Here is a 14,792-nt window from a genome sequence, read left to right on the forward strand (position 1 = left end):
TCTGAATAGTTAACATTTAATAGTTTCAAATGTTGTCAATTTTCTGTTAATTGGGTGATGGGGAAGACACACACATCTTGCCGCATCTCACTGAAAAATAAAAAGATGGTTGAATAGGGACACATATTTTTTATATATATGTCATGCAGTTCTGGCTGAAAGTCTTAGAGTTTTGTTTTTATTTTTTCATTGCCGTTTGCTGACCTTAGCCATGGTATGTTGAGGATAACTTGATTCCTGAAGTGAGGACTACTCCTTGTAAAGGTGAGTAATTTAAAAGACTCTTCCATGGTTGTTAATTGAAAGAATAACAGACTAGTGCTGGCTTATGTTTTTGCAGCTCTTGCCACGTCACCAGTGCATAAAAAGATAGGTTGATTAATTTTTCTTCATTTATTGTCTTCCTTCTGGAAGTAATTTGCCTCCACTTGATGTTTCTTGTAGCACAAGTGACTTTGAGTCAGGCATAGAATTTGCAGGTACAATGCATTTCTTATTTTGGGCAGTTTTTTAATGTTTTAAAAATAGTTCACAGTCAGTTTGAAAATGCTGTTTCAATGTTTTTTTTCAAGGTTTCTGCGTAGCTGTTTTGAATTCTTATTTACAATGGCGGCAGGTTTAAAAAAAACACTTTGAAACCTGTTATTTAAAATGTTTGGCTATTGTAATGAGCATAATTGAGACATGAACATTTGGTGTGTTTCCTCTAATTTTCTGTTTCTTGTTCATTTTCCATTCAGGATTCCTACATTGTGTGACTTTGAACCTTTACACCAGCATATTCAAATTCTTCGTAATTTGGTCAAAGCTGCTCAGAGTTTGGATGAAATGTCACAGACTATCACTGACTTACTGACTGAACAAAAGGTAATATATCATTTCATTGGTGCTAATTTAAGTTGCTAGTTTTTAGTCATAGCAAAAAAATCATTTACTTACTGACTTTTTTAATGAATGTTTGAACACTTGGGTTAATGCGCTGGAAAAGAAACGACATTTACGTTTATATCCATTAATGGGAAAAAAACTCAGTTTATCTTGTGAATTGCCTTTTCATTATTTAATGCAAGTTTCAACTATTTGCTGATAAAGTTCCAGTGTGGTTGAGTATTCTTGCAGGTTCAATAATTATGAAATGCTGTTTCATATAATAAGTAATTTGACAAATTGCTGTGCAATAATTGGTAATTTGCTGATTTTATGTTTCGTGGTTTAAAAGATTTTTAAAAGCTGTTCACTTACATTTGTACTGAATAATAAGCTAGTGCATTCTTGTTAGCTGCATCCATCTAAAGAGATCATCAGTGCAAGCGAATTACACATTTTCTCAGAGGTAACTAGTGTCTGGATCAAAGGCCATAAGGTCAGCTGGATGTAGAGTAGGACAATCTGTACAAATCGTCGCAATTGCAAATTAATTGCAGCATAGAAACAGGCAGTACTAGTGTTTTATATTTCTTGTGAACCTTCTCCCACCCCTTTTCGATTTACTCAGTCACAATATCCTTCAATGTTGGTGGTTACAATGTTTGTAAATGTGAAGTCATTCATTTTGCTGTTATTCATACCAAAATGGACTGTTATTTAAATGGTAAAAAATTGTGTGCTGTGCAGTGGGATCTGGATGCCCTTGTGCAGGAATCTCAAGGAGTTGGTTTGTAGGCGCAGCTGGTAATTAAGAAGGCAAATGGAATTTTGTCCTTCATTGCTAGAGGGATGGAGTTTAAAAACAGCAAAGTTATGTTGCAGCTGTATAAGGTGCTGGTGAGGCCGCACCTGGAGTACTGTGTACAGTTTTGGTCTCCTTACTTGAGAAAGGATATACTGGTACTGGGGGTGCAGAGGAGATTCACTAGGTTGATTCTGGAGTTAAGGGGGTTGGCTTATGAGGAGAGACTGAGAGGCCATCCTCATTGGAATTCAGAGAATGAGGGGACATCTTACAGAAACATATAAGATTATGAAACAAATAGATAAGTTAGAAGCAGGGAAGTTGTTTCCATTAGCGGATGAAACTAGAACTAGGGGGCATAGTCTCAAAATAATGGGAAGCAGATTTAGGACCAAATTGAGGAGGAACTTCTTCACACAAAGGGTTGTGAATCTGTGGAATTCCCTGCCCAGTGAAGCAGTTGAGGCACCCTTATTGAATGCTTTAAAGGCAAGGATAGATACATTTTTGAACAGTAAAGGAATTGAGGGTTATGGTGAGCGGATGGGTAAGCGAAGCTGAATCCACGAAAAGATCAGCCATGATCTTATTGAATGGCGGAGCAGGCTCGAGGGGCCAGATGACCTACTCCTAGTTCTTATGTCTTCATGTGCTTATGTTCTTATTCCTTACTCCGTAGGCTCATCTATCTTCCCCTCTTAATACATCTGTGTTATTTATTTCAACTGCTCCTTTTGTACTGAGTTCTACATTTCTGTCACTTGCTAAGTAAAGAAGTTTCACCTAAGTTCTTTATTGTGATTACCTTGTACTTAAGGCCCCTAGTTTCTGGTATTGTTGGCAAGTGGTTTATGTTCCCAATACCTGCTACACAAAACTCTTTCATAATCAAATGTGTGTACTGAGCAGGCAACTCGCAATCTTTTTTCCCAGTTTTTCCAGTCTTTGCTGATGGACGCAACATCTCATTTGTGGTAATGTCTTGAACCATTTCCCCCTACTTCCTTCACCCCCACCCATGATGATGTGGTTAGTTCTCTTTCTTCAAGCTGTATTCTTCTCTTTCAAATTTGTTGTTATCTCTGTCCTCAAAGATAACCCTTGACGCCTGCAGTATTGCAAACTTAAACCCCTCTTCAATCCTTGAGCATGTTATTACTTTGCAGATCTGTACTAAATGAACAGGAAGACAGGAGAGAACCTCATCTATATTTCTTTTTGGTGAGCTGTCAACAGTACCTTATGTCACTTAGCGCAAAAGTAGAGGCAAAGTGTGATTCATGCCAGTAGGGGGAATGAACGGAGTCTATTCTTGTCTGAAAGCTGGTTGCTGACAGCAAGATGGTGCCATTGCACATGAACCTTGATTTCTCAGTATTGTGCATGCATAGTACACACTGAGATCTGTCAGTCCCCTCACCCTCCCTGGCCCATCACCACTCTGATATGTCCCCCCCCCCCCCCCCCCCCCGCATCTTAGGCCTGTCCATTGGCACTGCCTGTACCTGATGGGTAGTGCCAGGCTTTCTCATCCTCTTTGACCTATCTACAGCCTTCGACACTGTCGATCACAAAGTTTAGCTTCAGTGTCTTTCCATTGTATTTGGGCTGAGTGGGACGCACTAATCTGGTTTCATCTGAACCTATCCTGGTGTAACCGGGAAATTGCTTGCAATAGCTTCCCTTCTCATTCTCCCACCATTGCCTCTGGTGACTCCCTAAGAGTGATACCCATGTTTTCTTTTTCTCAACTGATTCAAAATTTCTGTGTTCTAAGCTTTGCCTCTTCTCGACTTCTTTTTGCTCCCTTCGCTGCCTGAATTGTTAGATTACTTGACTGCAACTGTATGTTGGTAGGGCTGACATTTCCTCTAATTAAATGTTCAGAAGTTAGAAACTATTGTCTTTGTTCCCTAACACAAGTGCCAACTTCTCACCATTAACTCCATCCTTCTCCCTGGCAAATGTCTGAGGCTGTTGGCTAACATTGCTCTTGACCCTGAGATGATCTTCCTACCACACAGCTACACCATCACTATGGTTACCCAACTTATCTGCTGTTGAAATCTGCATCTTTGCCTCTGTTAATTCTGTCATAGGTTATATTTAGTTGGTCTCTGATATTCTATCCTCTGCAAAACATAATATCATTCAAAACTCAGTTGCCTGTGGAGCATAAGCCAAAAGATATGTGTACAAATTCTTCATTCTTCCAGTTTTCATCTGAAATAAGTTTCCATTGGGAAACAGAGTCACGTTAGATGATCTAAATTGTAACTTGGATTGGATTCTTTTAGTATTGTTGACAGCAGCACTTTGTTTCAGAAATAAAGGGTTCGCACAGTTTTGCCAAAAGACATGAAACTAACATGTGGGCAAAAATACAGGAAATTGAAAGGAGTTTAAACTGGCTTATATGAGCCTGTTTCTTGATTTTCTGTATACTTTTAAAACTACTACTGTTTATAGCCTTGGAAAGTTGGATTGACTTCTCCAGACACCAAATGAAGGTTTTGCTATTGACACTTGTTGAACTTTCATGGGGTTACATTTGGGTAGTTAAGTCCATTTACAAAGTTGAGAGAAATAATTAAGAGGAAGAAGCAAATAGTGAAGGAGAGAAGATGGGGTAAAGGAAGCTAAGTTTAAGTTTATTTATTTGTCTCAGAAGTAGGCTTACATTAACATTGCAATGAAGTTGTTGTGAAAATCCACTGGTTACTGCAATCTGGCACCTCTTTGGGTACACTGAAGGAGAATTTAGCACCTAACTAGCACGTCTTTCAGACTGTGGGAGGAAACCAGAGCACCCGGAGAAAACCCACGCAGGTGCTGGGAGAACGTGCAGACTCCGCACAGTGATCCAAGCCAGAAATCGAATTTGGGTCACTGGTGCTGTGAGGCAGCAGTGCTAACCGCTGTGCCACCATTGGGAAATTGAGGAGAGCAAGCATGCAGTGTAGTTAGGGGTGGATGGGGGAGGGCGGAAGAATGAAGGGAAGGCAAGAGTGGAGGGAGAAGAAAGAGGAGGGAATTGGGATAGGGAATGCAGCTATTTTACAAAATTGCAGCTATTTTGTAGCAGGTGTGAAACTAATGTTTCACTAATGCTTTTTCTTTTCTTTACAGGTGTCCCTTGATCAACCTACTTTAACAACAGCAGCAACACACAGGCTGGAAAGCACAATTGGAACAAAAACTACCTCTTCTAGAGCCACATCTACACTTAGCCTTCAGGGACCAATCTGTCCACCTGCTAATGTCCCTGCCTCATTAGAAGAGTTATCTCCTGATAGTATTGATGCCCATACGTTTGATTTTGAAACTATTCCTCATCCAAATTTAGAACAAGTTCTCAAACAAGGATCTATTGATATGGACTCATTGGCAGAAAGTCCAGAGTCTGATTTTGTATCAGCTGTCAATGAATTTATGATTGAGGAGAACCCAACCTCTCCCAACTTGAACAGTGATCCCCAAAGCCCTGAAATGATGCTTGAATCATTATATTCTTCAGTTATTAATGCTATTGATAATAGACGTATGCAGGACACTACCTCTGGTGCAAATGAGGACTCTAAAGAAGTTGCAACTCTAAAAGTGCATATAGAAAAATACAGGCTTATCACTGAAATGTCTCAGTTGCACTTTATAAACATTAAGAAAGACCTTACCCATTTCAGAGCGCTTGTTCAGAAAGAGCAATGTGATTTTAGTAGTTCTATGAAAAATGTAAGTGAAGAATTGAGAAGCATAATAGAAACTGTAAAATGTAGGGTTGAGGCAGGAGCAAAGGAAAATTATCAACAAAAATTAGAGATTTTGAGGAAAGATTATGAAGATCAAATAGACAAATGGAATGTCAAGGTTGTGACTGCTCATCAAAATGTAGAAAAGCTGAAAAAGGATTTGTTGGAGCTTGAAAATGATTTAAAACAGAAGGATCATGAGATTGTTACAACAAGGACTAAAAATGAAACTCTCTTGTGTTTGCAAATTAGTAAAGATGAAGAAATACGTGACTTGGTGGAATATCGAAAAAAACAAGAGACAGAAATCCAAGAACTCAGACAATCGAAAGAGAGTTTATTAGAAGAATTAAACAGACTGAACATAAAGGCTGATCAGAAGATGGAGTGCTTAAGAGAAGAACTTCAGAATCTTGAGCAAAGTCATCTGAAGGATCTTGAAGCTAACCTGAAAGCCAGGCATCAACAGGAAATGGAAAGGTTGATAAGTGATCACTGTAGTCAGCAAGAACAAGTGTTAAGGGAAAATGAGGCAAGGTTAGATCATGTGCAACAGTCCCTTACATTAAAGCTTCAGGAGCGAGAACAGGAATTAAATGAACTTAAAGTTAATGTATCAGAGCTTTCTGACATTAGGTGCAAGCTAGAAGTTGAATTGGCTTTGAAGGAAACTGAAACTGAGGAAATAAAGCAGTGTTTAAAAGAGAATCAAGTCCAACAAGCGGAGATCACAAAATGTCAGGTTATGAAAGAAGCTGAGAAATATAGCGAAGAGATAATTGACTTGAAACACCAGCTTCAGCTAAAAATTGAGGAGTATAAGGTAGGGCTTGCAGAAGAAAGAAAACTGATGGCTGTTGAAAAAGATCAGTGCATTTCTGAGCTGATAAACAGGCAAGATGAGGAGAAGTCCCTACTTAAAGTAGAGCTAAGTAAATTAGATGCAATGAGACAGCAAGCACTTGATGTGGAAGTAGCATTAAAGGGGCAAGTTGAAGAACTCAATGCTAAGTTGGAAGAATGTTTGAAAACAATAGAAGCCCAAAAGGAGGAAATGATAACTGAAAAACAGAGAATTACCTTTGAATTAGAAACAAAATTTAAAGATACTATCCGTGGTCTTCAGGAGGAGAAGCAACAGCTCAACATGTTAATCCAGGCAAGAGAGGAATTTGTTGGAAATAAAATGCATGAGGATTGTGAACGGAAAAGGCGAGCTCTTGAGCAAGAATTGCAAATAAAAAATCAACAACTTGAAAGTCAATTTGAAGAGCAAAATAGAGCTGAGAGGTATGTGAAGCTCCTATGCATTTATAAGTCTTCAATTAAGTGATACATCTCAAGACATTCTAAGATTTATTTTTCCCATTCTTCTTCATCTTTATATCTCATTTTCATTTCTTTTTGAGAAAGCAAAAAGTTAAATTTATTTCAATTATTTTAGTACAACGTTTAACTCTCTTCTCTCAAGTACTCAAATGCATGCATTAATAAGCAATTGTAGAGCTACTGATATATATTTGTGTGCCTACGTGATTACAGTTACATATAATTGTTCCTGTGTTCTCCTCTAATCAGCAGTGCTTCCTATTAAGAAATGATTAACTAAGGTTTGGGTCTATCACATGTTGGATATTCATTTCTTCCTGCATTTGTTTCTTTTTACAAGAACATGGGCTGATGGTTAGAACTGTTTTTACTCAGCTCAGGAAAACTTACTGCTGCCTATTAGACTGTATAAAACAAACATTTTATCTCCAATTGTGACTTTTGTTTGTATTTTTCATAAGCGAAGAACCCTTCTACAGAGACACAGCAAAGATAAAACAGGAGTCATATTTCCACTAGGGTCACAATGGAGCAAACAATTGATCTACTCAGAATGAGGTTCTGTTTCCTTGACTGATCTGGAGGCATCTTCCAATATGCCCCAGCAAGATTGACCAGAATTATAATTGTTTGCTGTACACTGTGCAACATGCTCCTGCATGGAGGTTTGGAGATGCTGCCAGAGGAAGATAGAGTGTGCCTGACATCCTCAAAGGAGGAAGAAACCTGATGTGCTGCTGGCACCTGCAGCTGCAAACCTTGCTACCAGAAAAACTTATGACAGCCCCATCAGGGCATGCTATACTTGAGAAATTTGCTTGCAATATTGAAAGTTTCACATTAGCAGCCTAATGCAACTCCTGCCACCCCCTTACTCCACCCCAACACAAACTGAGGAATGGGCCCATGGAGGCAATGGATTGTGATCAGATTTTCCTGCTATCACTTGGGATGGAGATTAGAGGAAGAGGTTGAAGAGAAAAAGTAAATAACACAGCAAGGTGTGCCAGTCTGAGGAGTGCTCTGCAGTAAACTGCTAGGGAGGTTGAAGTTCTAGGGCAGTTTGCTGTGCTGGATTTTATGATGTTGTGACAATCTCTGCAGCTTGAAGTTACACCTGAATAGTGAGTTTGGCTGGCTGCCTCCTGCCATCCTTGGGTAAGACTTCTGTCCATGCCCTTGCTTCCAGGGAGTTACATAAACAGAATGGGACTGCTTTCCTTGGAAAATAGAAGGTTGAAAAGAGATTTGATTCGAATGCAGTTCTGGGCATAGATAAAAGAATAACTGTGCATTGGTAGGAAGATGAAGAATTAGAGGGCACGTAGATTTTAAGGTAATTGACAAAATTAGCAATGATAGCATGCAAAACTTCTTCACTCAGTGTGTTTAGGATCTGAAATGCACTGTTAGAGGCTGCTGTCGTTGATGCAGGTACAACTGACGCATTCAAGAAGGAATTGGATTATTACCTGAAATGAAATTGTGCAGCCACTGGGAAAACGTTTTAGTTTTGTTTATTAGTGACACAAGTAGGCTTACATTAACACTGCAATTAAGTTACTGTGAAAATCCCCTAGTCGCCACACTTCTGCGCCTGTTCGAGTACACAGAGAATTTAGCACGGCCAATACACCTAACCAACACATCTTTCAGACTGAGACAGGAAACCGGAGCACTGGAGGAAAACCATGCAGGCACGGGGAGAATGTGTAGACTCCGCACAGACAGTAACCCAAGCCAGGAATTGAACCCGGGTCCCTGATGCTGTGAGGCAGCAGTGCTAACCACTGTGCTACCATGCCACCCCTAAAAGACACGGAAGTGGGTACTAGGGAAATTGCCCTGATGGCAAGCCAACATGATGGGCTTTTATGCTATAGAAATCAGTTGTTCTGAATTCTAGGAACGGCTTTTGTTTTTGTAATGTTGCAACTTTATAATCCTTTCAAAGTTTTATTTTCACAGTCTGCCTTTGCCTAAATTGCTGAAATAGCTATCAGTCTTGTTTTGCAAATTCTTTGTGTCCCAGAAAACACTATAGAAATGCTCATGCATTATGGTGCTTAGACAGAGCCCATTAGTTAATCATTCTGTTCTTTACTGTTTCACAACAGTATACTTAACTATCAGTCACTACATGCCAAAAATAAACTGTGAAATGCTTTGAGAAATTTCACCATTATATAAATTTGGATTTTAGTGTGTTCGGATATTCTGCTACTGGGTTAGCAAACATTTTTGTTTAGTGGCTGTCGGGTCAGTTAGTGTTTGATAATTCTGGGATCATTATTGCCTGTGTTTTGTGATTAGCTGCTGCATTTCCATTGATACTAACAATTATTTTTGTTAAGTCCCATGGTATTGGTGGTCACTGACATTGGTTTAAAAAATACTGTTCTTTTGCTTTTTGCACAAAAGGAAAGTATTGATTTCAGTCACTGAGTTTATAACAAGCTGCCCAACAAAATCTTCTGTGCATTTTGTTCATATTCACAAATGGGTTTGTTCTTTAATTGTTCAGAAATAGGCTTGTAATAACTACCCTACTCCGGTTAGGATAGCATTGAATGTTCAGTACAATGGTTAAATGTTCTGTAGGTTGCTGATTTCATTGTTATTCAAACTTAAGGTATTGTAGAGTTTTGCTAAACTATGTTTTTGGAACTTCTATGGAATTGTTTGATTTAGTGCAATGGAACCCATGGGCAGACTGTTTACAGCATTTTGAATATGTAGCTGCATGACTTGGTTCTGTTCTTCCTTTCAGTCCCAACACCTTTTAGATATATTGTATGCATGCTTTGTGCACTCCTGATTCATCCCTAAGTTTTAAACGTAAACAAAGTGCAAACACTCTTCCTTTTAAAAGCAAAGCCCATTCTCCAGAGGAGGCTTCTAAACAGTTGAATAAATTGACCAGACAGTTCAAGATAATGGAGGCTTTGATGTTACTACAGTACAAACTTTAAATGCCTTAGCCTTAAGGATTGTAGTTTTTGCACTTCATTTGTATATAACTGTTCAGATAGGAATAATATTAGATTGCTGATCTTGTATATTACTGAAACTGAGCCACAACACACACAGCTACCTCCTGGTGTTGTCTTTGATTAGTTTAACCTGCTGTGACTTGTGGTTTTTGTGTTTAAGGTCTTTGTTTTCTTCCTCCAATGAACTAAAGGCATGATTTCTCAAACTGCATGTACATTATCTGATGTGTATATGATGCACGTTTCTATGATGCACTATATCTAAAGTCAAGCAGTGTAGGTTAACAAGAAAATATATTACATTTTGAGAAACAAATATGGGAAGTCCAATAATGGTTTTTCAAATAGACTTGTGAATTTTTCTATTTGTCCCATAGCTGCTGCTTCATTTTTTAAAATTGTCAATACAGGAAAGTTCCACTTTCATCTACGTCAATGAGTTGGAGTCCACCACCTAGTGCTAATACTGACCTTACAGGGAAGCTTCAAGAAGAGAAGGCCAATCTATTAAACCAACTAGAAAAAAGGAATGAAGAACTTCAAAGCCTTAAAACATCACTGATAGCTGAGCAACAGGTAGATTTCCCAATGTTTATCTATTGTATAAATTTTTTTTGTTATATAAAACTATTTGATTTTAAATATTCAAAGTTTACAAGCTGTTATCACGACACAACAGATAATATTCTCAGCGCAGAGTCAGAATGTTGTATGTCCAAGTCCCAATTCATTTATATTATCAGTTAATTTAGGATACCACTCTACTTCAATAATGCAGTTTTGCGCTGTTAAGTGTGTTGGGCAGAACTGAAAGGTTTGACGCAGGTGTACACACTAGTTGAAGAACCAGTGAAAGACCTGTGTTACATTTGAGGGGGAAGCCTGATTGAATTAACTAGAGGTTTCCCTGGAATTTAGAAACCTGGGGGTGGAAATCCTGTCATGAGTTGTTGACCATTCAGAAACCACCAGCTCTCCATTGTCAACACTGCCACCAGTAACTACAGCTGTTGCCGGTAATGGTCCAAGGACATTACCTGCTGGATTCTTGGACTAGGTCGGGTGAGGGTTGCAGAAAAGTGTTTCAGGGGCTGTTAAAGTCAAGGGTCATTTTCATTGACCATTCCCTTTCCTGTTGCTGGGTCTGTTGATCAGCACTGTGCCTTTGAAAGAAGGACCGTTCCTAGAATGCCACTTGCATTGAATCCCTGAGCTCCAACTAAATTCCTGCTTGCTCAGGGGTAATTGTGCTAATTTGATAATATGCTGCGCTGATGGCTTGCCAGATTGGTCTGTTCCTGCCTACACAGTTAAATACAGGAGGTTTTAAGTCATCAAGAACCTGACATGCAACCTCGCCCATGATTTCAATTACATGCTTTTCAGATTGGGTACATCACAAAAATAAATTTGATATAACTGCATTGGGACTCCCAAAAGAATAGCACTTCAGGCATTCCGGGAAGCCATTATTAAATTGGGGACAAAGACTCAACCAAGTTAGCATAAGCAAGGTAACATTATGGGAGAAATTGGCAGCACTAAAGGATGGCGAGCCCCATTACTAAAATTTCCCATCTCATGATTTTCCAATAAGTAGGTGAGAACATTGCAGTTGCCTTGCCTATAATTATCTAAAGTTTTCTTGGTCCAAGATCAGTTCTTTTAAATTGAAAGATTGTGTGTCACTTTGAGAGTTTTAGGCTTTTGCTTTTGCACCTGGTATTTTGAACACAAGAGCATTTGTACAATATATCGTAGGAGTTTTAATTGAATATAATTCCTTGATATCATCACTTTAACTTGAAGCAATTCATTGTAGTTAATTTGGAAGCACTATTAAAACTTGGGGTTATCAGTGTGCTGATTTTTAGATCTTGGATTGCCCTATCAAATAATTTGTTTTCCAGACCAACTTCAACACTGTTCTCACTCGTGAAAAAATGAAAAAAGAACAAATTATCAATGAGCTGAATGACAAACTGAAAAAGCTAACCCAGCAACAAGAAAAGGATAGAGGTGAGCTCGGATGTACTTACCATGGGATTAATTTAAGGACTTTAAAGACGATAATGATAAGTGGTTGCTTGCATTTTTTAATCTGACATGGAGTCAGAGATTTAATTTGCAAACTTCTATTTTCACATAGTAAATGAACTCTGGAACTGAATAGTATCTACTTAAAGCAGTTAATGTTTTTGGATCTCTACGAGAGGGCAACCAAACACAAACTTTACTTTGATTAAGGCATCATGCTGATTGCAGCAATTAATGTTTACGGAATCTTGGTAGAAAAAAAAATTTCAATTACTACTTAATCAAATTTGTTAAATGACTTAAAGCAGAAAGTTTTGGAAACATTGAACAGCATCTTTGGAGAGAGAAACAGTTCACATTTTAGGTCTATGACCTTTCATCAGAACACTGGTAACTAAGACTGAGAAAATGTTCATCAATATTCAGTTAGCAGATATAATCACACAGAATAAAATCATTTGGAGAGTAGTCTGTTCAACCTTCCCCTCTGTTCATTGCTTGCAGATGTAAAAAGGAAAATCTCTCCCTGTCCCCAAGTTGAATAGAGCCCATGTCCTTTCACATCACACACACCTTCTAGTCTTGGCACTCTTATAGGATTGATTGTAAACAGCATGTTATAAATTGGATGATTTTGGTTTCCATAAATGTATAAAATGCTTAACTACTTGATTTCACATATTTCATGAGATCATATCCCAAGCTGTTGCCTATGTAGCATTTTATAAAATTTCACTAACCTGAATCATGGCTAAAAAGATTGATGTAAATGTAAGCAGCATATATGCTAAAACATTGGCAGATGACAAACGTCAATATATCACAACATTGTAGCTAATTAATGTCATGCTTGTATTCAATATTTAAATACTTTTAACTATTAAAAGTGGACCTATCCTGAATGATCTTAATGCATTTCAAATATTGTTTTATAAAATAGATTTAAACATGTTCATTGACCTATGTATATATGATCACCCTGGGTACAAAACAGAAATAGCGGAGGAATTTTTTTCAGTATAATATTCATGTGCACGTAAATGCTTACACATTGAGTGATTTAGATGCACTTACCAAGTACCCAAGAATGTATTGCTTTACTACTTGAACAAGATTTATTTCTTGATCTGTCACCTCTCATCAAACTGAATTGTTAACTGCTGTCAAACTCATAAGATTGTATTTGACATCCAATAATATAGAACTTGTCTTTGTTGCTAAGGTGGAATCTTGTGTTAATGTGCATAATTTTAAATGTATTTATTGTTTGTTCAGTTTTGATAGAAAGCCTCTCTGCAGACAGAGCTACTTTGCTACAAGAAAAGAAGAAGCTTGATGAGGAACTTAACAGACTACGAAGTAACGTGCTGGTTTGTTCTCCCTTTTCATCACCTGGAACTTCTGGAGCCGAGGCTTCTGCTTCTGGGTCTGATATTCCATTTGATTCGGAAAGACTTGCACCTGCTGCTGCAGCAGTGGAGGATGGCAAAATAGACTCTGCAATGGAGGCAAGCACTATGGCTGTACGGTGAGTAGTCATGCTGAATAAAATATTTTTTACAGTTGAAAAGATTCAGTTATTTGAATTTGAAAGAAACAATGATTTGCTCTGATACTGAGTAAATTATATAATTTTATGTATGCACATCCCTTTAATTCTCAAAATGGTGAGTTCTTTAGATGTACTGTAGGACAGATGCACCAAATAGAAGAGCCCCTTCGCAAAAGCAAAGGAAGAATAGTGGTCTCCAACTCACCCTGGACACGTTTCAATGGTTTTCTACCAGCCATTTAGAGAGATCATAAGCAGCAGCCCAGGATAATCTGTTTGCTGCCTTGTTCAAGAATTTAGATTGTTAGTTCAAGACTGAATTGTGCCTCATTCCTTAATTCTCCCCAAATTCTGGAGAGTGATATGAAAGAAATGATTCCCCTGCTGTATAGCTCAATCAAGCTCGTTCTTGTATGCTTGCATACGTGATTGTCCTATGCTGTATGACCAGCTACTTTCATTGGTGTCCTTGAATAGTTATAAACAGAAAATAGTGTTAAGTTGGTGCAGCTGGGAAGGAGATTTTTATCTCCCTTACTTGATGTGGTTTGTGTTTGAGGTAAATATTTAATTCCGTCTAAGTAAACCTTATACTATATTAAATAATTAAGAGTGAAAGTTACAAGCTAGTTGATTTGAATGCATAGACTTAAATGAATTAAATAAATCAAACAAGTATGTGGGAAGCCATGCAATTGGTGTGCTGCAGTTGCAGCATGCAAGTGTTTGTGGAGTGCTTTGCAATCTTTGTCAGCACATCTGCATCCTGAGGAAGTTAGCTCAGTTTTTGAACTGGAGTCCAGGTGTAGACAATGGAGCATTTAATGAAACTTGAAACATGGAAAATGGGGTGACTGAATTTGGCAGTAGTGGAAATTTAGTTTTCCTGACGGTGATGATGAGGTGCTGAGATAATTCAGCAATGTCCTTGCCTCATGTCAGCCTCTGTCAAGTTCATATTTGTAATAAGTTTGCAAACAGTGAATATCCATTCGTGTGAAACTTATTATAATAAGTTTGAGATAAAGCCAGTAGAGCAGGAGAATGTACTAAATTCCTGCTTGTTTATAAATGGTCTGCACTAATCAGCTTCATATAGTTGTGCTTAAGTTCAGCGTTTTCTTTGGTAAACTCAGTGGCAGAAGGGAGGAGAGCAGTAGAATGGCAGCTTGCATGGAGGCTTGGGACCGACAAGGGCACATCAGTGTTGGGGGACTGTGTGTACAGTGTGGCTAGGGCGTTGAGCACTGGAAGTCAGTTGTAAGAAAACCACAAATAGAATGGAAGTGTAAATGACAAATGGAATATACCTTGGGAAATGTAAGGTTATTCACTTGTGTAGGAAGAATAGAAAATTCATAAATTGTGTAAACCATTAAATGCTGGTTTATAGAGATTGGATATCCTTTTACAAGAAACGTAGAAAGCTAGCATGTAGGCCCAGCAAGCAATTAGGAAGA

At 38.2% G+C, this 14,792-nt stretch overlaps 1 protein-coding gene across 2 annotated transcripts in view; it reads left to right on the forward strand.

The window, feature by feature from the left end:
• Positions 1 to 14,792, forward strand: part of rb1cc1 (RB1-inducible coiled-coil 1) — a 166,746-nt gene that overhangs the window by 91,405 nt on the left and 60,549 nt on the right. For both annotated transcript variants that reach the window (XM_080194232.1, XM_080194233.1), the window contains exons 13-17: positions 741 to 867; positions 4,802 to 6,711; positions 10,154 to 10,319; positions 11,654 to 11,762; positions 13,056 to 13,308. In XM_080194232.1, coding sequence (XP_080050358.1) covers positions 741 to 867; positions 4,802 to 6,711; positions 10,154 to 10,319; positions 11,654 to 11,762; positions 13,056 to 13,308 — 2,565 coding nt within the window. The remainder of the gene's footprint in view (positions 1 to 740; positions 868 to 4,801; positions 6,712 to 10,153; positions 10,320 to 11,653; positions 11,763 to 13,055; positions 13,309 to 14,792) is intronic.

Source organism: Carcharhinus amblyrhynchos, chromosome 8 (assembly GCF_965287045.1).
Source record: "Carcharhinus amblyrhynchos chromosome 8, sCarAmb.v2.hapA, whole genome shotgun sequence".
Taxonomy (NCBI): domain Eukaryota; kingdom Metazoa; phylum Chordata; class Chondrichthyes; order Carcharhiniformes; family Carcharhinidae; genus Carcharhinus; species Carcharhinus amblyrhynchos.